Source organism: Daktulosphaira vitifoliae, unplaced genomic scaffold, assembly GCF_025091365.1.
Source record: "Daktulosphaira vitifoliae isolate Bord-2020 unplaced genomic scaffold, ASM2509136v1 Scaffold_4, whole genome shotgun sequence".
Taxonomy (NCBI): domain Eukaryota; kingdom Metazoa; phylum Arthropoda; class Insecta; order Hemiptera; family Phylloxeridae; genus Daktulosphaira; species Daktulosphaira vitifoliae.
In genome coordinates, this window is record NW_026099575.1 from 31,636,626 (window position 1) to 31,660,138 (window position 23,513).

Genomic DNA, 23,513 nt, shown 5'->3' on the forward strand with positions numbered 1-23,513 from the left:
GTTAAATAATTGAATTTATGTACAATGTTTATGTTTATATTTAAAATATGTGATAAGTTGCAGTGTAAATAGTGGTGCGTATCTATTTCTAGATCTTAATAACTTTAAAATATAAATGACAATATTTTTTTTACTTTATAGTATGAATTTTTGTATAGCTATTTTTGTTAGCCATAATCAAGAAAACAATTTGTCCTATTTTTTCGTTGTAATTCAACAAATTAATGTTATGAAATGAAATAATTTTTATATTATTTATGTTAACATTTATAATTGTAATTAATGTTTTTTTATTATTATTATTATTATTATTATTTTAATTATTACATTTAAATATATAATACATTAATTTTGTTGGTTTCACGGGCTAGGTTAATTCATTTTTTTATTTAGTACAGTCTTTATACATATATATATATAAATATATATAAATTTATATTTTTTCTTAATATGTTTGGTTAAATGGTTTTGAATAATACATGCATTTATTGTCATTGATTAACATAATTTTGTTTTAGTTATAATTAATTTAAATAGAAATAAATGCATGCTATTTGAGTATACATTAAAATAATGTTTTTTTTTGTTTATTTACTCAGAAGAAATATTGTTTTATTTTATATTTACAAACTAAACACTTCTTTTTAAAAATTTTCTAGGAAAAATATTTTATTTTATAAGATCTAAAATAAGTAATTATTTGATAATACTGAGAAAATATTAATACAATTATAATTATTTGTAGAGTAAGTTTTCACCATATACATTTTTAAGTTATTAAATATTAAAATTATCCTGAAAAATTCATTATAATATAAATTATACCATATTACAGTAATGCAATTTTAATCTAGGTAGCTTCAAGTGAACAGTCTTCTTTTTCCTAGCCTTTTTCACGATTACTTTAGGGTTGACCATCATTATTCTTAACTTCCACTTGACACATGACATAAAAAAATTAATAGATTGTTTTTTATATACAGAAATAATTTATTTATTGATTTGCTTATTATAGATTGTTAATGTATATTTTAAAATTGAAATTCAAATATTCAGTATTGCAACTGACCATAAGGAAGAGCCCAAAACAATAAAGTATTTACAAATAAAAAAAAATTATTAAGAAAAAACAAAATTTATTTTAAATTAATTCTGATTTTGATTATTAATATGTTAAAAATAAGGAAAATGACATATTTAACCTATTTTTTTAATCGTTTAAAGTTGATTTTTGTGAATGTTAATAAAAAAAAATTTATTTATTTTACCATAACTTTTAGCTCAATTGGCAAGTTTGAAATTGACATTAAATAGAAAATTTTATGAGAATTAAAAAAATTGTATTGTTAAGATTAATATTCTGTTAGGAAGTTTTATAATTACTATTTATTGTAAATCTTATTTTTATATAAATTTAATATCTTCAACTAGATACGAATTGTAGTCATTTGACGTATCGTTGAAAAAAGTAGGTCAAGTTAGAGCAGAGAAAATAAATGATAGTCACAAAAAAATATCTTCTCAGCTTTGCATCGAAGCTAAAACTTAAAATATAGTAAAATAATTTTAATATGAATAGGAAATTTTTTCTCGCAAGTGGCGACTACTTTGATGGGATCCTTGATCATTATTGAAGTTATTGAATCTAAATGAGATAAAAATCAAAGGAGTTGAAAATTTATTCTAACTTAAAAAGAATTAAGAAAAAATTAAAAAAATTCCTTGCCGTACGCGGATTAGAACCATGTACCCCTAGCGCGTATAACACTAGTTTAACCGACTCAACAACTATACGTCGCTACTATTGGGCGAAAAAAAATGGCTATTTAAGCTAATTTAAATTTCAAAGTTATTTTTCTTGACTTCAAAAGAGCAAAAAAATGTTAACAAGTTTAACTTTCTATGCTATATCAATTTTATTTATATAATATTTATGAAAATCTGTGTCCTTCCCTTGTCAGGTATTTTAAAATAAAATAAAATACAAAACCCAGAATTTTAACACAAAAATAGCATATTTTTGAATACGGTAGTCATTTTTACCATGAAGACAAATCCAGAGGTCAAATTTTTTTTTTTCACATTAAAGTATATTACATAAGCTTTAATTTAAGATATATTTAAAAGTNTTCAGAGGTAAATTTTTTTTTTTCAAATTAAAGTATATTTCATAAGCTTTAATTTAAGATATATATAAAAGTGTCAGTATTTCTGGAACACTTTCAAAAATGAAATTGAAAATGTCCTAATTTCAATACGCATGTTTAAAGTTTTGACCCCCCTCTGTATAAAGGAAAATGGTCCGATTTAAAAAAAAGTATGTCGAATAAAAGAGGTATATATGAGGCTCATAGAGCTTAAATAACCTAACCCACAAAAGTGTAATTGCGCAGGACAGGCATTTAAAGTTCAATATTTTTTTTTTTTTTTTAAATCCACTCCAAGGAAATAATAACTCATTAGTATGTATAAATCCTTGCCTTTTAAACCATCTATAAAGTATTAGACAATTAAAATTGGTTAAGTTTTTGATGCGGGTTAGGACACTATAAATTTTGAAAATTTTTATTAAATAGAATTTTCTGTGGTTTAGGCTAACTTATTGGAAATTTGTTATTCACTTTTATTCACACAACACAAAAATAGTATGTAAATAATTGTATTAGTTTATTAGTAACTTTTTTAAATAATATTGTAATTAAGTTTTAGTACAGAATGATTATTAACAATGAGTTTGTTGTTAAACTTAACAAAACAAAAAAATAAAATTACTTTTTGTAGTGAGTAACAATACTTCAGTTAATAATATTTTACTTTTAATAAATTTGATTAACTTGAAAATTTGGTATTTATACATTTTTAACATAATTATCACATAATACAGTCTTCAGTATTGAATAATATTAATAAACAATGTTATGATTGTTAATAAACCTAACAAATTAAAATAAAAATAGCATTTAACAGTATAACTCACTATAATTCAGATGGCCTAATCCATTTATCCAGTAGCATAGGGATTTTGTGGGATTGACCATTGTGGATTTCAAATATTATATCAATCTGAAACGTTTTATCATATAAAACATAATTTGATTTTTTGTGGGTTAGGTTGTTTTGGCTCTATGCGCCTCATATAAAGTATTTATCATTAAAGAATAAAATTGATTCATGCATTTTTTAAAAATGTAAAATATAAAATCTAGAATTTTAACACAAAAATAGCATACGGTAGCCATTTTCAGCTGTCCAGAAATAAAGGGCACAATAATATTTAATTTATTCATAAAATAAAATAAAACAATTTTAATTTCTTATAAGGATATTAGGTAATAATAAAGGTTATTTTTGAATAAAATATTAATAAATCATCTAAAAAAATGTTCACCGTTTAGGGTACTATGAGAAAGAAACCAAAGTCGTAGCGACAAAATATTTACTTGTACTAACAGATTATTAATAAATCACTTTATAAATAAACACTATGCACTTACGACACTATTGAGTGACAACATCAATAAACGCTGCTTATCTATGAATTACTTCTCACATACGAACTATTAGTTATCTGTTAGAATATTAAACATGTATTTAAACTCAAAATCAAAAACTTTAACTTTTAATATTTTACAAACGAATTAAATTATAATAAAAATTCAAACGCCATTTACTATTAAAAATAAAATCCACACATTTATTTTTAAAATAAAATATGTATTCATATTTAAAAATAAGTTTATTATTATATGAATTATTGAATCATTAATTATATTTTATACAAAAAAAGAAACATTATTAAATTTTTGTTTGTGCTAATTGACAAAATTCAAGTAAGAGATTTGAGATCGACCCTCAACGAACATTATACATCATATTTATAATAATTTGAGTAAAGAACGATAAATCAATAGTTCAAGTATATTAATATCATACATTCTAACATAAATCTATCATCATTGAATAGTATGTGCCTTACAGACACTTCGATTAGGTATCAGAAAGGTGCTCACTAATTAGTTTGTTAAGAGTCACTTTGACTACGTTACAATATTGTCATAAGATATAACACCAGTTAAATCTTTGTATACAGAGTGAACCTAAAGAATTATCCATTAAATCTTAGTATACAGTGAGATCCAATAGAATAAGCCATATAAATTTTAATATACTAATTAAATTGTACGCTGACCTCTTCATCGCCTTTATAAAGAAATTTCACTTCAATTAAGTTGACATCCTTACAAGGTATAAAAAATGAACTTAAAAAGTATTATGTATTTAATAGATTCAGAACAGAATTTAACTAAAGGTAACAAAAAAAAAAAGGGACGTAATTATTTATATTTTTCCAGTAATTTAGTTGCTTATGATAAAACGAATGACTCTGTTTAAAGTAATATAATTACTGATTTTCTTTTTTGCGTAAAATATTTTATATACAGAAACATAACAAAAATATTTATATTACAATAATACATTTTGCTAATTTTCAACTAGCATGTTTAAGGCGATGCGGACGTTTTCCTGTTGTATCCATATTAAACGTTACATTTTTATAACATGATATGTTTTGAACGTTTCCAATGACATCCTTCTAAAATACAAAGTATAATTGTAATTGATAAAAATCTTCTACTTCTTAGATTATGTTTTTATACTAATTCAAAATCAAAAGTTTGGTAGTTTTGAGTATCAACTATAAAATCATGCTTAGCCGTATGATTGTACCATCTAATGATCCATTTTACAAAACCAGTTATTATAGGAAAATTTTTCAACTTATCTTTTATTTTGATTTTTATTGACTTCGGAAGGTCACAGGAAACATCGAGACGAAATATCACAATTGTGTTTCTTCTTAAGAACGGAAACGTAGAGATTACATCTTTCTAATAAACAAAATAGATAAATATAATTATATATTATGATTTTATTACTATAGATATTATATGGTTTCTATACATATAAAAAAGTGTATCGACATTCATTAAAATATGATCTTATCAAACCATATTGATTATCACCAGAAGTCCAAACTATGTAACCAACAAGTCGATTGTGTTCCATGTAAACTTTTTCGCAATATCCCATCATTTCAACATCAATTGCGCGAGGTGGAATTGACGAGGATAGCGAAAAACGTTCTGTTCTGGAATAATGTATCAACGATTTTCCACCTATTATATCATCCTAGAAAAAATCAATTACGACATTTTACGATTTAGGGCAATGTTAAGTTAAAATTTCAATACTAAATTGAATTCATAACGTAGTCCATTTACCAACCTCATTCTTTACGATTATGTGAGTTTCCTCTATTACAGGTTCAGATGCTATATCAGTAAAAGGATCAGTTGAATTATCAACCCTACTCTGGTCGCCCATAACAAATGTAGATGTCATGCATGAATCTGACTCGGTCATTGCATCATTTTCATAGGAATAAATGTATCCCTCCAAATCTTTTTTTGATTTGGTCAATACAATTTTGAATTACTTCTGAATTGGTTTCGATAGCTTCCGAAGCGTATTTAGTCTCTTCGGAAGTAGTTTTATTTTTTTCTGAAGCACTTAACAAAATCTCTGTAGTAGTTTTTATTGAAGACTTATCCTCTTCTACTAACGAACATTTTGAAGACCCTAAAAAATAAAATTAGGCAGCTATTGGCTAATATAATTATTACAATCTTAATTGAATTAAATATTGTCGCTTAAGTCATGGCATAATTTTTTGTGTCAAAAAATTTTTTTTTACTATTTGCAAATTCCAAATTATGTCCTTTCAACGGGCAAGACATTGCAGTCTCATTCTTTTCTATTATATTTTATTCCTTTATTACAAGTTCAGCTGCTATATCAATAGAGGGAGCTATTGAATTATCGACTTTAATTTTTTCATCCATTTCAAATTTATAACACAAGCAAGATCTTGAATAGGTGTTTCTGTCATTTTTATAGGACTTAATAAAGTTCTCCGAAATTTTTTTAAATTGATCAATAGAATTTTGAACAATTTCTAAAGTCGTTTTAACAGCTTTTGAATCGTTGTTTATTTTTTCTAAACAATTATTAATTTCTTTCAAATCATTTTTTAATTCTTTGGAAGCATTTTTAATTGCTTTCGAAATTTTTAATAAAACTTCTATAGTATTTTTTTCTGAGAAAGTGTTCTTTTCTCTAAACGAACATTTTGAAAACTCTAAAAAACTGGAATTGATTAACGTTATGCTAATAAAATTATTACAATATAATTCAATAGACTCGAGGGAAACAAATAAAGTATAGATTTTTAAATAAATACATTTGTTTTTGATTTTCAAACACTAAATGTATATTATATCAGATGATCTCAAATTGTTTATGGTAAACAATTCACATGATGACTGCCCTAAATTGCTAGTGGATGTTAACAGGTTTATTGTTTGGTGTGAGTTTAATCAATCAATATAGATTAACGCAAACGAATATCGTTTTATTGAGGGCACAATCTGATATTGACTATATATGTAGTTAATTGAAAAAATTTTGAAAGACTTAAAAACATTAAAGAATAGGTGTCACACACTTAATACCATAATGTTTTTTTGTTGAACATCAGTTAAGAAATTATGTTTAAATAGCCTTATACATTGTTACAAACAATGAGAACAATAGAAACCCGTTTCCTGACTTACTGAACATCCTGTATATTGAACGTTAATCTATGTAATAAATTGTTTGCTTTTGATTTTTATAATTGGGGTGCTGCTTATGTGTACGTAAATGATGCGGGAAATCCTTTCAAATGGAGGTTTAGGACAAGAGTGACAGACCCCAAGTAGTTGGGATAAAGGCGAGGAAAATGAAAAAGAAGAATGTATTTTTTATAATTATATGTATACAATAGTTTGTCTACACTCTTTTTGTCATTGCTTGGCATAACTTTTTTCAATTAAAATAATACAAAACATCTACGGAAATCGAATTTGTACCTTTGACACTTGAGGAACAAATATTAATTAATCAATTTTATCAATGGAGTAATAGTTTAAAATTCTCTTTGCTATATAAAAAGAGCTACTTAAGCTAATTAAAAATAATCTACCTCCATTAAGGGAGACATTGGCGAAAATTTCAAAATAAGTGTAATGTAAATTAGATTCATATGACTTATTTGAAAATCAATTATCCCATCTCCGTATCCTCTCCCTGTAAATAAATTTGAAATATGGCTTACCTGGTGTACCTTTACTTTTATTAAAGAATTGCATACATTTTTGTAAGTTCTTGTAAAATATCTTCTTCAATTTAATTATCTTCATAAAATATTAATTGTAAGACTTGTTAATTGATTTATATCAATTTACAAAATGAATATTGAAGTCTGTGTATTATAATACGGTTGTTTATAAACATCAATGTAGAAATTAAAAGTATCCACGGTAATTAATTATTATTAAAAAATACTGCCTATACAGGGTGATTTTTTTATCATAACCCACTCAATTACTTGCAGAATAATAATAATTTAAACATTTTTTTTTTTTATTATTATCTTTAGTTACACATTATTCTTGAATTTTTAACTATGTAATACTTTTTAAGTTGATCCCTTATGCCTTGGAGGGGGGTCAACTTTGTTTTTTTAAATGGTAACACATATTTTTAATTTAATAGTAAATGGCATTTGAATTTTTAATATAACTTTATTAGCTTATTAGATATAAACATTTAAAGTTTCAAAATTTTGAGTTAATATACGTGTATAATACACATGGGATTGTAAATATAGGTAGGTAATTGGATTTTTATGACATTGCTGTCTCATTCACGGATTGTTTATTATCAATTATGATTATCAATAGATATACTTTCTGTATTGTCAGTTAGTGTATTTATAAACTCATAACAATGTGCCTTACTACAATTGATAATAACAATGCTGTGTATCTGCTAATATCGATGTTATAAAAAACCAATTAGCTACCTATATTTGTAATCCCTTGTGTATTATACCTGTATATTAATTCAAAAATTTGAAACTTTAAATGATTATATCTAATAAACGAATAAAGTTATATTAAAAATTCAAATGCCATTTACTATTAAATTAAAAANAATTAATCAATTTATATAAAATTTTGAATTTAAATAAATTGAAGTCATTAAGCGTCTGGCGTCTTATGCGATAAAAGAATTCCAATGAGGCTGAAAGGTAAATTCTACAAGGCCAGCTATGATGTACGGTTTAGAGTGTTGGGCGGTTGATAAGAAAGTAAAGCAGAGAATGAGTGTAGCAGAGATGAGAATGCTTAGATAGATGGGTGGAGTGACTAGAAAAGATAGAATAAGAAACGAGCATATAAGATGGAGTATAGGTGAAGCGTCAATCGTGGATAAGATGAGAGAAAATAGACTTAGATGGTTTGGTCATATTATGAGGATAGAAGAATCGGAGCTGTAAGAACAGTTATAGAAATGAATGTTGAAAGAAGAAGGGGTAGAAGAAGACCAAAAAAGAGATGGAGGGATGCAATTAAACGCGATTTGAGGACAGCTGATGTGAGCGTAATTGATGTGGGAGATCGTATCAAGTGGAAGTTTAGGATAAGGGTGACTGACCCCAAGTAGTTGGGATTAAGGCGAGGAAAATGAAAAAGAAGAAGAAGAAATAAATTGAAAGCATTAGAATTAATAATATAGGACAAACAATAGTATCTTAAATTTAAGGCGTGCGGGAGTCCTTCAATACTAATGATCGGCGAAGCGGCATAAAACAATATATTTAAACGCAACTAAAACAAATAATAAATAACATTAAAAAATAATTTAAAACTCAGCTAAATAGACGAAGTTGTTGATAGTGATGAGTGGACTGTATGAGATCTTATGATAATGGTGTTGAAAATTTGAGTATATAACGAGTCAGAGTGTAGATCCAGGTACGTAATGGCTGATGAAAACAGACGGCATAAAAGTGACTACGGCAATGAAGTTATTTAGTGATCGTCAGGGTCCAATCACTGGCGACGTGCAAGAGAACTTTGAGCATAAGGGTCCAATAAACAAATAATAAGAATAACGGTGTACAATGGCCGAACAGTTTACCATTCAAGCAAAGGCACTTACTACAAAAAAGAAGATGACATATAAAACAATTCACTTACTGACTAATGACGATTAACTGTACACTGATGACAATTGACACGGAGGCCATCGATTTACCGTGCTGGGTGGGCGAGGGGGTGAGTAAAGCAAAGTTGCTAGAGATCAGCTGTCACACGATATAATATAAACAACAGTGTTTGTGACAACTGGTCCACTAGGTCTTTTCTAAAGGCGTTCTCGACCAAACACATATATTATTAATTAATATACATAATACAGTAATATACATTATACATTACTAACATATTCATTTAATCTTGTCTACGACCAATATTTAGCATAAAACGATTTCAAGAATTTGAAATGAAAAATTTCAATATTTACGTCTGATTAATTGGATTCAATAAATACGTATTGTTATAGAAATTTGTTCTGAGTGACTTAGATTAGGAGTACAGTCTATATTACTCTCATAATACATGCAAGATAATTTGGGTAAAAAAAGGATAAATTAAAAAGAAAAACAAGAAAAAGTAAGATAAATATTAATTACCTTCATTTTTTCAGTAGTTATTTATTTCTCCAGCAAATTCTCTATTGAAACATAATCGTTAACGAAGCGCGTTAATGTAGTACTACATAAAATTGTAATTTTTTTGGAGATTTCCCCTATTTACGGCATACAAGGAAAAAATGTTCTTAAGGATACAAAATGGTAGAAAAATACCTCATATATCTATAAAAAAAATGTATATTGATTTAGTCATGTTTAACAAAGTTATGACAATTTTTTCAAGTAAAAAAAAAATGAAAAAATGTTGAAAATAAGCGATTTTTATATTTGTAATTGTTTTGGAGATTCCCCCATTTACGGAGAACGAGAGAAATTTTTTCAATTTTGAGTGTAGTTACGATTCAACTAGATACGATTTGTGATCTTTTGACGTCTTGTTGAAAGAAATCGGTCCAGTGAGATCAGAGAAAAAGTGGCAATAGACACACACAAAAGAAAACACATCATGGTAAAATTAATATCTTCTTAGCTTTGAATCGAAGCTAAAGAGGTTATAATGATTAAAAATTCAAATGTCATTATTTTCCGTTATGCCATAGCTATGGTGTACTATTAGTTTAATTCGTATATGCAGCTCGGTATTTATAAAAATGACCACCAGAGACAACATAAAATTTGCCATTCCAACTTTGACGAAACCGAAGTTTTGGGAGGGCTTAAGAGTTTATTAACACATTATATAAAAAAATGGAGGATTTTTAAGCTTTATCCCATATTTTAAATGAAATTCCTGTATAGGCACCTTAACTAACCTCACCTTCATTAAAAAAAATGTCCATGAGTGTATGTAACATTCCCTTATCTTCGATACTTTAAACAAAATTAGTGGTGTTTTTGCAAAAAATTCTTTTTTTATTTAAGAGACTAGGATTGTTTGTAAGCGTACATAATTTAATATAAATAGTACAAAAATATTTCTTAAAATTTTATTCGTTTAGGGGGTTTCTTTATATACCTGACAATTTATTTTTATGCTGATCATCCTTTATTATTCATTGGAAGAAATAAGTTTCTGATAAAATTTTAGATTATAAATCATTTCAAAATTTTCCTGGTATTAAAATAATGCAGCTGAGGACAGTGGCTCTTCTGTGCCACTAATTAAATACGAACCCAATTATATATATCAAATTTGCAATTATTAATCTTCATCATCATTTGAACAACGAAAAAAAATTACGCAATGACATGACTTGTATCACATAAGGTCTCTACTGAGACAAGTTTAAAATTTATAATTATTTTTAAATCAATTTAATTTTACAATTGGGCAATTTACAATACAATACAATGACAATGCCAACAACTAATATAATTAGGGCTGAGCAGGGTAGGTGCAATTACTTGTTTCACAATTGAGGAATGACTGTGTCTCCACTGCGTGACTGTAGAGACTTCAAACGGCAAGACACATCGTAGAATCCTGCCCACTGAAGAAATATGCTGGAGGAATAATTAGAATTCATTTAGGTGAAAGTGCCGCAACTAAATGGTTAAACAACTCGGATGATAAATTATTTTTCCCTAATTTATTGTACAGTATAAGTTATAACAATATATCAATAGGTTTTTGTTGTCTGTTCAGTTTTGTTTTTATTTTTTTTGAAGTTGTGTTGTTTATCGATATTAAACATTCTCGTTAAATGTAACACATTATTTGATTTCAATAGTTTTTCAGTAATTATAACATTATAATCATAACGTTATGAAAACGGTTGCAAGCCCTGGTTTGTAGACATGAATAATGATGACTTATTATCATTATCATCAACTTTTTAGTTACATATTCAAGGAGAATGCCAAAAGAAACGAAGAAAGTATTTTTACATGGGTCCCATTATCAAATTAGGCCCCTAAGATTCAAGTTGTGATAGTACATAAAACACCTTTAGCTGTTTAACTATCAATCATCCATTAATTAAGTTGAAAATTCCTGACAGAGGTATTTTAATATTAAGTTTTTTTGGCTTTTTAAGTATCAGATTAAATTATGAAATTAAAAATATATATTAATATCCTTATATAAGCTTCATGAGTGTCACTGTAATATTTTGCCATAACTATTTTTATGACTGTAAAACAAAATAAGTCTTATTTATTAAGGGTTATTTTGGTTTTGTAAGATTGAAGTTATGAACTAGGGTTCTTTTTGTAAGAAAAATTTACTCATTTTTGTATATTTCAATTTGTACTTCATTAAATTAAATAACCTTTCTTATAAACAAATACAAATAATTTGATAGTCAATTTTTAAAACATTTATGTAAAAACATTATTTTATTATTATTAGTACAGTATTTTATTTATTGAATGAATTATTACACGGCATGCATCTTTATATTCAATGAATAAAAAAAATAGATTCATTACCTATTATAATAAAATATTGCGTTTAAAATATTTTTTTTTAAATATCATGTACTACAGAATCATTTTTTAATTTGTCGTTTTATTCTTTCCATGCCGAAAAATTAATATTTTTTAAACAATTACATGGTACAGCTTGGTATCTGAAAAATAAAAAATAGTAAGATTGCTGCCAAAACTCAATTTTAAGATAAAGTACAGAATGATTTCATAATCATAAACTATTTATATTTTGTACATGGTAAAAAGGTTTTAATCAATAAACACTCGTTATTTTTACATTTTAAAATGTAAAATTCTACTTTTAATTTATAAATACTATAATTGATAAAATATTTTTTGAATCGGCTTTAAAACTGATCTATAATTTAAAAAAATTTAAATAATAATTATTAATATCAAATAATTTCTCCGTCTAAAATAATGATTTATTTTTAATATATGCAAAACAGTTTCAAAAGCATAGCTATTATTTTGTAAAGAAAAAAAAATTACTCTAAATTTTATACAGAGTGTTCAGTAAGTCAGGAAACGGGTTTCTATTGTTCTCATTGTTACAAACAATGAGAACAATAGAAACCCGTTTCCTGACTTACTGAACACCCTGTATAAAAAAAATATGTTAAAAAAAAAAAATTTATGAATTACAAATTTTTCCTCATAATAAACAATTGTTTATTGAAAAGATAAATTTAAAACAACTATTATTATACACAATATATAATAATTATTGAAAATTAGTTAAGTATTAATAAATTAATATTGTGCAATAATTTCACCATTCTAATGTTCAATGTTTCATCCAATATTCACTTAAATTTAACTCAAATAAATGAATTGATGAGCAAAAAAAAGTAAATTTTTTGGGTGGTAAACAGCAATGTCAGCTAAATTTTTAAAGTACCTTTAAAACACCTTATATAGTGTTTAGACATTTCCAATTGAGTAGTGAGAATTTTTGAGCGTTACTTTTTTGTGTAACCTGAGATTCTTTGCTAACTTCTAATATACTTTAGACCTTTAATGTATCATCCAAAATGCTCCCAAATAATTTTCACTTCATTATCTCAAAAGAAGTAAAAACTTTTTTAAATAATGTTTTTGCCACAGGATTGCCTACCTTATCAAGCCGTTATAAATAACAAGTTAAATATTTGAATCAAATTAAATTATTATGCCATTTGTTTATAGATTGTAATTAAACTTTTCTTAATAAAAAAAAAAAAAANAAGTTAAATGATGTTGAAAAATGTTGATAAAAACAAACGAAATAGATTTCTATGTAATAAAAATAATTTAATTTATATCTAATTATGTTAAATAAATAATAATTTACCCTTCGCGGAGATTGAAAAATGGATTGCTCTGTATCATTTGAATATCAGATGTTAAGCACAAAATTTGGGCAAACGTTGTTTTCCTTATTTGATCTAGTTGATCTGAAAATATTAAACGTTTTATAACATAAAGCTTACTTTTGATAAATAATTATTTACTGAGGGTAAAGGCTCCTGTAGAATTTTTGAATTCGTAATAATATCTATCGCCGAATTTCCACCTAAAAAACATTTCACCAACTACGCACTGGAAGGTATGGCCGAGTATAGCACCCGGTTTTAATCTTTCTACCATACCAGCCACGTAAAAATCAATGTCGTTTACATCTTTGTACAAAGATGCGAGTATTGATACATTCTAAAAAAAAAGCACCTTCTTATATTTTTCATATATTAAAAATATATTAATTGTATTATATATTAAATAATTATTAAATTGAAGCGAACGTGGCTAACCTCTTGGTCGATCTGATCGAGGAGGTCATCAAAGGTTTTTGCTAACGGAAGTCCACACAGCAATCGGAACTGATTATAAGATGGTTCGCCATAATCTCGTCCTCTAGATATATCTATACTAATAAGATCTAAGCCTCCAAGTGGGTTTGTTTTTTTGAACAATAAATTACTAATCTATGAAAGAATGAAACAATCTTATTTATAATTGTTTGATGACATCAATAAAACGCAGTACTTTGGTACCTTTGTATACATTAAAGATACGTATGAATAGTTACTGAAAATATTTATCAATAGAATTTCACCTGTGACGTGAAAAATTGATCTTGTCCTTGAGCATGTTGAGTTATCATTCCCCTAGTGATACTGTCGAAGTTATCATTTTCTTGTATCAAATCAGATTTTAAGAAAACATCACTTAATTTTAAACTGCATGTAGTTTTTCTAAACTCGTTCATTAAGCTATCGCAGTACAATTTTTTTAAATTTATATATCATCATAAAATGTTGTAATGCTTGGTTAAAAATGTCAAGTCTAAAAATGTGTAAATTCAATTTTACGATACTCTAGTAAATCAATGTTGAAAGTTTTATTGATCAAACATTAAATTTGTAATTTTATAGTCATTATAAACTCTACAAAATTAGAATTTTAACGTATACAAATGTAAAATATGAAATTTCATATTTATAAAATTTTTTACTTCTTAGACTTAACAATTTTAATTCGGTCATTTCAGAATTTAACTAATTGACTAACTTAATTGTTCCTTGAATATAGCTATGAGGAGCACGAAAAGCTGTTGCTGTAAAACTAGAGAATGTTGTAGGATTTAAAAACTGATCGTATCGATTGTCATACCCTTTCTTAAGAGGTAATAGCTCGTTAAGCTTGGCAAAATCCGAACCTAAACAAAGTTTATTTATATTTTAATTCATAAAATAATTTTAAAGGCATTGAATCATTGATTATAAAGGCTTCTATCATTATTAATGATTTCAAAATTGAATTTAATACATTAAATTGATCAAAAACAACGATTTTCAAATGTTTTTATTGGTATCCCCTGAATTTATCTTAATTTAAACCATGCGCAGAATGTGACACTGATATAATAAGGTTTACACGTATCTGAGATTGAGTAAAATAATTATAAATAAAAAAGTTGATTTTTGTACAATAACTATTTTTGTATTTAACTTAAAGATATAGTTATTGAACCAACTAATAAAAACTATTTTGATATATTAATAATGATTCTTATATGCCAATTATATAATTAAAAAATATTGGAAAATCTCAACATTTCGGAGTAATTGTATTTTTTTTTTAATATTGCATTTTTTATAAGTTTTACACCCTCATTATGTTGTCATATACATTTTTATAGCAATTTTCAGTAGCGTAACTACGTTTATTGGGATTATTTGGAAAATATTTTTGGTGGCCTCAGAAGCAATACTATAAATGGGGGAGATTAATAAATTTGAAAGCGGGGTCCCATAATTGCCAAGGTACATAGGAAATTCTTCTTTCACCTAGATGTAGTTATGCTCTGTCAATTGTTGTATGTATTAATGAGATAAAGCGTACTATATTACCTAAAAGTATTGGAACATATTCGTTGTAGGTGACGTGTTGATACATGCCGATAAGCATTTTTCTAGCTTCTTGATATAACCGTTCATCATCCCATTGTGGGTTTATAGTCTTAAGCTCTTCGCAAATAATGTTATGTAATCTCAAAAAAGATATAGTAGGAACAGCAATTCCGGGATGTTGATTTACTCGTGTATCTCCTAGTTTCGTAATGGAATTACAAATTATTATTATCAAAAGATAACAATGAGTTTTAGGAATATTAAAAACAATGATAATTATTTCGGGGTTGGTAATACACCCTATTATCATTTTTATCAAAATCCTAAAGAAAATTTTCTGAAAGTTTTATTGACAAATCATGTAATTAACTGTATATATTTATAATTTGTAGCAGTTACTCAGTTACATTAATATAATTAATCTTAAAATTGGTCTGTGTGCAGCGTATTTGGTTTTAAGCATTCAAATATTTTTTTTGGAAATCTAAATGAATTACGACTCTACTTGATTTAGCATGGATTGTGTTTTATGTTACTTTCATCAGATCATGCTAACTGCTGCATTAAATTATACTTGCGAATTACTTACCAGCAGTATAGCAAATTGGCTTTTCGACTTGACCATTACATGACTTCATTGGGTTTTCAACATTGCTTAAGAACATTTTACCATTAGGACCTAACTGATACTTTAGCTTGCCACCATTAAAGGTTCTTAACGATTGAGCCGTTTCATCATTTGAACCGTATAATAATGATAAATCAAGAAAACTAGTGACTCCGATAATCTAGAAAAAAAAATATATATTAAAATAACTTTGATCATTGATTATTAATAACTAAATAAAATATATTTTTGTAAAAATAATTTGTGTCTTATAGAATTTATAATTTCATTATAATAATTTATTTATTAATACATTATACAGATATATTTTTTTTCTTTACAATTTTTTCTTACTTGGCGCGCAGGTTTAATATCACAGCCTATATCTAATGTATCTTTCGTTCTAGTGATTGGTATACATCTTTTTTTCATCTCTGAATCATTTTCTGGCACAAAAACTGATATACATTCTGCAGGTAAGTTCTCGGGAAATGATCCGTCAAGATTACAACAATGAGGTTTTTTTCCAGTACCTTAACGAAAATAATAATAATTTGAATTGTAAAAAATAATAATATTAATTAAATATTCTGTTTTTAGTTACACTCAACCATAGAAAATCTATAATAATTGTCAATATGTGATCGTAAAGTTTTAAAGGATTTTTAATGTTTTATCCTAATTTGACTTAATATCAGTAATAAGTTATAGAACACTAAAATATTGTAGATTTATGTAAAAATTTAAAAAATGTTTAATTGTTTTAATAAAAAAGTGATGATGGAACTCAGTTGTATTCGAGAATTTATTGACACTTAAATATGCATAAGTGATTCTTTTAACGCAAGTCACTGAATATTTTTTGTTACATATGTATCTTCATTTATCTGTTATAAAATAATTTTTACATTTTTGTGTATAGTTATAGGAGTGCGGCCGTCTATCGATAAAAATAGCAACATCCGCATTTAACCTCCAATAAATATTTTTAAATAATAATAAGTTCCAAAATATTAGTCCAAAAGTTGTTATCGAGTCATTATAGTAATTAGATCATCTTTTATTTTAAAAGTTAAATACATATGTTGTCAATTAAAAAAAACTATAACCATATTAATTGTACTACATAAAATTAAATATACAGAAAACTAATAATTAATAACGATAGCATAGTGAGGTCGTGGCATAGTTTGGACAAATATAAAAGATATCTGACACTAACTAAACTTACAATCATAAGAAATATTTAAATGCAAATTTGTAGATGGTGTTTAGTTTTAAGAAATTAATAGATTATTCCAAAAGCAAAACTTTTTTAAACCAAAAGTTAGGAACTTCTATTTTCTTATTAATATTGTGATTATAAATGTTATGATATATAAGTATAATATTTGAATAAATATTCATTTTAACAATGAAATAAAATAGTATTATAATTTTTACGAAAAAATTGTAGAGTAGTTGTTACTTTTTACGAGTCGTATACTCGTTTGCTATGAGAGCTGAAGGGCTTGATGCATACTTCTCAAAAAAATAAAAATAATTTATTTTAATAACTTTAATACTTACTTGTTTTTTTTTTTACAGCAAATTCTGTATCATGAGCAATAACTTGCCCGTATTGTGTCACGTATACAGTGTGATCTGGTGATGGCTGGTTTTTGTCCGGAAAAATGGCTGTTCGTATTTTTCTTGGGTTCGGTAGCTCTACGCCTGACACGGTCTTTCTTGGTTGATTTACGCCTGGTTTAAAATGAATTAATTAGGGATTATAAAATTTGGTTTTTTTATTTACCATCTGAGTAGTCAGCTTGGATGATTCTAGTATTAGCAACGTTGGTTTTCCCCCAGGTGGGAAACAGCAAGTTATTACAACTGCCGTCTGCAGTTCTAAATAGAGCATTTGGATTGCATTGCGGTCGAGGGAAACATCGGTCACTTAAATCAATATCTCTTGGTGATAACATACCTATAGTATGGGATCCATTGTCAAGACCGCTGAAAAAATATCGAGAAATCAATGTGAGTGCAATAAGTTTTTTTTAAATAAAAACTTTAATCCTGATGCACTACATTTTTGATGTTTAATTAATTTAAATTTAAGCCTTAAGCAAGTAAGTAGATAAATTTTAAAGGAAACACAGGTGGTATAATAAATTTTTTTACGGGATTCTTTGTGGATTGGGATCATTTGCTTTTTGTCTTGAAATATCATAGGAATCTGCGCATTTGTATAAATTTGTATTGTTTCCATTAACACGCGTGGGGATTTTTGAAAGTTTCTTATTTAGTACATTTAACTTGCTGTTAGATTCCAAAAGTTCATCTGAAATTAATATTACATATTTTACGTTTAACAGATTTATTTATAGAATATGATTGCTATTTTGTATCTTCTAAATTACCGTTATTGGCGATATTGTTTTGATGACATACTGAGCCAACAATTATAAAAGAAAATATTATCACTATTGATTTTGACATGATTGGACATCTGCTGCGTAAATTGTTGAACTCGACTTAGACTTTGTTAATAAAAAACAATTACATTTTTATAAAGTAAGTTGACTCAATTTGGATTAATTATTATTCCTTATAAGCTTTTATTAGTATTTAAAACAATGTTATCACAAAAAATTACCATATCTATGCACCAATTAACAGTTTGACTTGAAAATGAACATTTGAATAATTATGCAAAGGGAATAAATTGTATAGTAAAGAATTTCATTAGTAACATTTTTTATGGTGAAATATTCAAGTTCGTTTATCAAATTTTAAACTTCTCATTACAGCATTAATTTTACACGTGTTTAGAATATAATATGCTTTTTGTAATATAAACTATTATAATTATTCGCAATTTAGTTCTTTTCTGCTTTTATTCACCATAGTATTAGGAAGATTTTTCTTCATAATTATTCACTACTCAAAATAAATAAGTGTAATATAGTTTTTTTTAGCTTCGATGTAAAGCTGAGGAGGTATTGGCTATGTGATTTTTTTTTATGTGTGTCCATGAAAATTCTTAGCCTCACCGGCTGAGAATTATGGTTAATTATAATGATGATATGTCAAAAAAACCTTATTTAAAATTAGTTAAACATATCGTCAAAAAAAAAAATTGAAAAAAACCCTCTCATTTTTAGAAATGTAGAAAATATCAAATAATTACAAGACCGTAAAAAATAATACTTTTCAATTTTTTTTTTGCTTATAAATTGTTATTTCTAATCTTTTTCTCCTAAGATAACGTACGTATGGTAAATATATGTAAAATATATTATATATATTATACATTAAACATATTTTTATAATACTTTTATGATAATAATAAAATTATCAAATTAATAAAATATAGTCAGTCGTTAGAACAATGTAATGCTAATATAAAACTATAATATAGTTATATGATAAAAATATTATGTTTATTAGCAAATTTCATCATTTTTCAGAAATATTAATTTACAATTTTAATTACAGTGAGTTAAGTAAATATTCAAACATTGTTTAGAAGATTAATTTTCTTCTGAATAACACCATTAGAAAAAATGTTTGAACAAGTGTTTAAACTATACTTAAAAGTATTTAGACTACAATTTAACAGGAAAATTTTTTTTCTAGACGATATCCGAATATTTATTTGACTCACTTTATGTATTTTGTATTATTTGGGCCTCAAGGAATAGTCGTAAATGGAATTTCTAAAATGTAAAAGAATTTAGTCAATTTTAAGTCAAATCCATAGGTAGAACTAAGAGTGTGCTAGGGCAGCGGCGTATTCATATATTTCTCGCTAATATATTTTAATGTATCAATATTTCCACATATTTTAGGTATTTCAAAATTTTCTGCCCTTCTAAACGTTACAGAGGGAGGCACAATTTCCTCTATTTTCGTTATAACACTATTAATTTCCCCTCAAAAAATAAGTATTTAAAAATATTTTTCAAGTATATCTTTGTTTATTATTAAACCATAAAATAAGCATTATTTTTAATGTATTACATTAATAACATAATTAATACGTGATTGAAGACAAAAAGAATACATAAATGATAGAATAACACATATGTAATACATAATATATAATTAGTAATTATAAAATTGAGTTACCAAAATACGAATAATGCTTCCGAAAAGAAGTCTACGGAAAGCTAGCGACTTAAATAGTTTTAAATACTCTTTGTAATACATTTCTCCAATATTCTATCTCATAATCTAATTGTTTAATTAATGTAGTATCAATATGCTTTAACACATAACTTCTATTTTTTAGGTAATAATAACATTTCTATGCTATATATTATTTTAATGGTAACTAAAGCGGCTAATAGAATTTTTCCTATTACTAAATCCATCAGTTAAAAGTTGTGTTTCTAAAGATGTTTGACATATACGAAAAAGTCCACAAAAAACTACTCTTATACTTGAAAAATAAACCATTTTTTACGACATTGTTACCGAGAAATTGAAAATAGATTTAACTTTGCTTGTAACTATTAATATACATATTATAAGTACACAATAAACGAAAACGATTTTATAAAAATCAGTTTTTATAAATTTACCAGTCATAAAAATTTGTCGGGCTTCAAAAATTGCCACTATAGGCAATTTTTTATAGTGCCTATATATATATATATATGCCGCTGAACTAATGGGACTTAAGCATCCCCTAAAAAATTAGAACAAATTTCTTGGTTTGTTCGTACAAATATTGATTTTGTAACTTTTTATTTCATTATATACGTATGCAGATAACGATATTGATTGTTGATTTTATAATAATAATTGTATTGTTTTGTATATTAATTATAATTAATTTGTTTATTGAACATATCTATGTAAACGATATTAACAATACTAGTAAGGGAGGTATGTATGTGAAACACTACACGGTCTGTGAGTCATACATATTTTTAGCACCCCGTGAGATTTTTATCTAGTAGTACCTATGATCAAGCCTATTTGTTGTATTTATGTTAATAAATAAAAAATTTGCAAAAAGTCGTTATTACACTAGAGAAGCGAAATGATGACATATTTTTACATTTTTATAAATTTTATGAGAATGAAGCTAAGTTAAATGTTGTGTTTAAACGTATAAATATTGCACAACAAAGCAACCCTGTATAGGCTTGGTCAATTAGATGACGCTTCTCTGTTTAAACTGTGGTAGGTAGGTTAGGGTTTAATTCCGACAACTTTTAGCGATTATTAAAACTCATTAAATCGTTGTCGGCAGATTATTTTTATATTATTTTTTATATGAAAACAGTGGAAATAGTTCGTAATATTAATTAATGATATTATATAATCAACCCATACATTATACCTATTATTCTGCTTTTTATATTAATAAATCCCGTTCTTTAATACTAACAAAACGAACTCGTTCGTTATTCACAGTCAATGAAAAACTGTTAAATGTCTTAATAAATACGATCATTGAAAATATTGTAATGAATAAATTTATCGATTCAATTAATATTTTGATTAAATACACGCATTTTTTTTTTCAGTGTAGTATAAAAATGTTAATAATTTTCGAAGTATTGATATAAAAGTTACAATTTATATTTTTTTAAATTGAACAGTTTTCTATTTTTTAAGCAATTTTAATATGCATGTTACTATGAAAAAAAAATTATTTTGACAGTCTTATACAGGGGCGGATTAAGAGGATGGGTTATGGCGATTGCCGTCTGTGCCCTCAAGAATCACTATGCTCGGGTCTAACGTAGTCAATTGATCGGTAAAAACCAATAGGTAAATAACTAGAAAAAGTTCATTAAAAATTTTTGAATTAAATTTTTTTTTTTTAATTATGAATATAAACAAAGGTTTTCCTTGTGGATAGGGAATAAGGATACTTCTACGGCCCCTCTGCCAGTCGTAAGAGGCAAATAATGAGGTTGTGTCAGGTCAAAAATTATGTTATTCTAAGAATATAAATATAATTTATAAATTAAAATGTTGATTATCATAAATTAAAAGTTTAAATGAAAAACCATTATTGTGAACACTAACAGAGCAGCTTATTGTTATTTAATATTTTGATAGTGACGAGTATATATTATGACACTACCCCATAATGCATGAGTAATATTTAAGCGTTTTTAGATGTTTATCGTGTATGTATACTAGTTTTATTTTTATTTCACTAACATGGATGTATTTGTTACTTATTTTTTAGTGCATTTTTGAAAATAGTTCATAAAAAACATATAGGTAATTTTGAATTTACAATTAATTATTCCCAATTAAAGTTATTTAATTTTGTTGGAGCCAATATCAATAAAATTGTAATAATTATTAAAACATTGTTGTTATTTCTATTTTTAACAAATAACGAACAAAGTAATGTATGACATAAATTAAAAAAAGAAACTTCAGAATTATACAGTAATAACTAGTTGAAACTCAATTTGAAAAATGAAATGAAATTATTGAGTCCAAAAAAGAAGTCCCTATTCATCACTAATAGTGATGAAGATAATAATGTTTTATTCTGTAAAAGTTAAAATTTTATTTTTTAAAATAAGAAAAATTATTTTCAGCTATGACAGAGCTTTAATAAATAACCCAGCACAGAGGGGTCGCAGCACAGTGGTGACGTGGCATAGATGGATCAAGTATAATGATATCTGACAGTGATTAAAATCACTATAAAAAAAAAGGCTTCGATGCAAATCTTTAGATAGTGTTTAATTTTAAAAAATTGGTGGATTATTCCTAAAGCTACATGATCTGCTATTTCCTTATTTATATCCTGATTAAGATAAAGTATGTCGATTGAAAAAGGAATATAAAATTTATATTCCTTTTTCATAATATTTAATATTATCTCTCATAAAAAAATTTTGATAATGATAGGTAATGACATCATGCATCTATAAAAAAAAGAATTATATTGATATGTTTATTTTTAAAAAAGTTACGGCAGTTTTTAGTAAAAAAAATTGAAAAAATTTCGAAAATTAGCCATTTTTAAATTTGTAATTTTTTCGGAGGTTTCCCCCATTTACGGGGAACGAGGGAATTTTTTTCAATTTTTGAGGGTAATGTCTTCGACTAGATACGATTTGTGATCTTTTGACGTATCATCGAAAGAAATCGGTTCGATGAGTGTTGAGAAATGTGGTAGCAGACACACACAAAAAAAAAAATTATAATAAAAAACACATCATAGTAAAACTAATACCTTCTCAGCTTCGCATCGAAGCTAATATTGAAAACATTTCGAAAATGAGCGATTTAAAAATTTGTAATTTTTTGGAGGTTTCCCTCATTTACGGGAAAAGAGGGAAATTTTTTTTAATTTTTGAGGGTAATATCTTTGACTAGATACCATTTGTGATCTTTTGACGTATCGTTGAAAGAAATCGGTTCGATGAGAGTTGAGAAATGTGGTAACAGACACACAAAAAAAAAAATAATAATAAAAAACACATCATAGTAAAACTAATACCTTCTCAGC

General features: G+C 26.1%; 2 protein-coding genes and 1 long non-coding RNA gene across 9 annotated transcripts in view; all 3 read right to left on the reverse strand.

The window, feature by feature from the left end:
- Window positions 1-575: 575 nt before the first annotated feature.
- On the reverse strand, window positions 576-3,643 carry LOC126906415 (uncharacterized). Of its 3 annotated transcripts, none has more exons than XR_007704245.1 (3): window positions 3,389-3,481; window positions 2,978-3,063; window positions 576-936 (listed from the first exon to the last, which is right to left on the reverse strand). It is a non-coding gene; the product is annotated as an uncharacterized LOC126906415 (long non-coding RNA). The 3 variants fall into 3 exon arrangements; XR_007704246.1 differs by lacking the exon at window positions 3,389-3,481 and adding an exon at window positions 3,231-3,382; XR_007704244.1 differs by lacking the exon at window positions 3,389-3,481 and adding an exon at window positions 3,495-3,643 and having other exon boundaries at window positions 578-936.
- A 172-nt stretch (window positions 3,644-3,815) lies between these two features.
- Window positions 3,816-5,968, reverse strand: LOC126904357 (uncharacterized). Of its 2 annotated transcripts, XM_050683342.1 has the most exons (5): window positions 5,756-5,968; window positions 5,287-5,640; window positions 4,963-5,190; window positions 4,659-4,889; window positions 3,816-4,594 (listed from the first exon to the last, which is right to left on the reverse strand). In XM_050683342.1, the coding sequence occupies exons 2-5, from the start codon at window positions 5,422-5,424 to the stop codon at window positions 4,490-4,492; spliced, it is 702 nt and encodes a 233-aa protein (XP_050539299.1). In that variant the 5' UTR covers window positions 5,425-5,640; window positions 5,756-5,968; the 3' UTR covers window positions 3,816-4,489. The 2 variants fall into 2 exon arrangements, with proteins under 2 accessions (XP_050539299.1, XP_050539300.1); XM_050683343.1 differs by having other exon boundaries at window positions 3,816-4,889; window positions 5,025-5,190.
- Window positions 5,969-11,858: 5,890 nt separating this feature from the next.
- The window catches only part of LOC126903820 (peroxidase-like), a 40,135-nt gene continuing 28,480 nt past the window's right edge, over window positions 11,859-23,513 (reverse strand). For 2 of the 4 annotated variants that reach the window (XM_050682322.1, XM_050682321.1), the window contains exon 13: window positions 11,861-12,171. In XM_050682322.1, coding sequence (XP_050538279.1) covers window positions 12,111-12,171 — 61 coding nt within the window. In that variant the 3' untranslated portion in view covers window positions 11,861-12,110. Of the gene's footprint in view, window positions 12,172-13,364; window positions 13,468-13,524; window positions 13,724-13,821; window positions 13,996-14,126; window positions 14,284-14,581; window positions 14,730-15,423; window positions 15,622-16,012; window positions 16,212-16,384; window positions 16,564-17,599; window positions 17,774-17,825; window positions 18,029-18,196; window positions 18,357-18,435; window positions 18,599-23,513 lie in introns of those variants that run through there. The other 2 variants (XM_050682320.1, XM_050682323.1) reach the window with 2 other exon arrangements.

Coding starts and splice junctions, on each gene's coding strand:
- LOC126904357 (XM_050683342.1), bottom strand. CDS start 5,424: ATGACCGAGTCAGATTCATGCATGACATCTACATTTGTTATGGGCGAC. Junction 4,890..4,962: donor GTCGATACACTTTTTTATAT/GTATAGAAACCA, acceptor TTTGTTTATTAG/AAAGATGTAATCTCTACGTT. Junction 4,595..4,658: donor AAACTTTTGATTTTGAATTA/GTATAAAAACAT, acceptor TTTGTATTTTAG/AAGGATGTCATTGGAAACGT.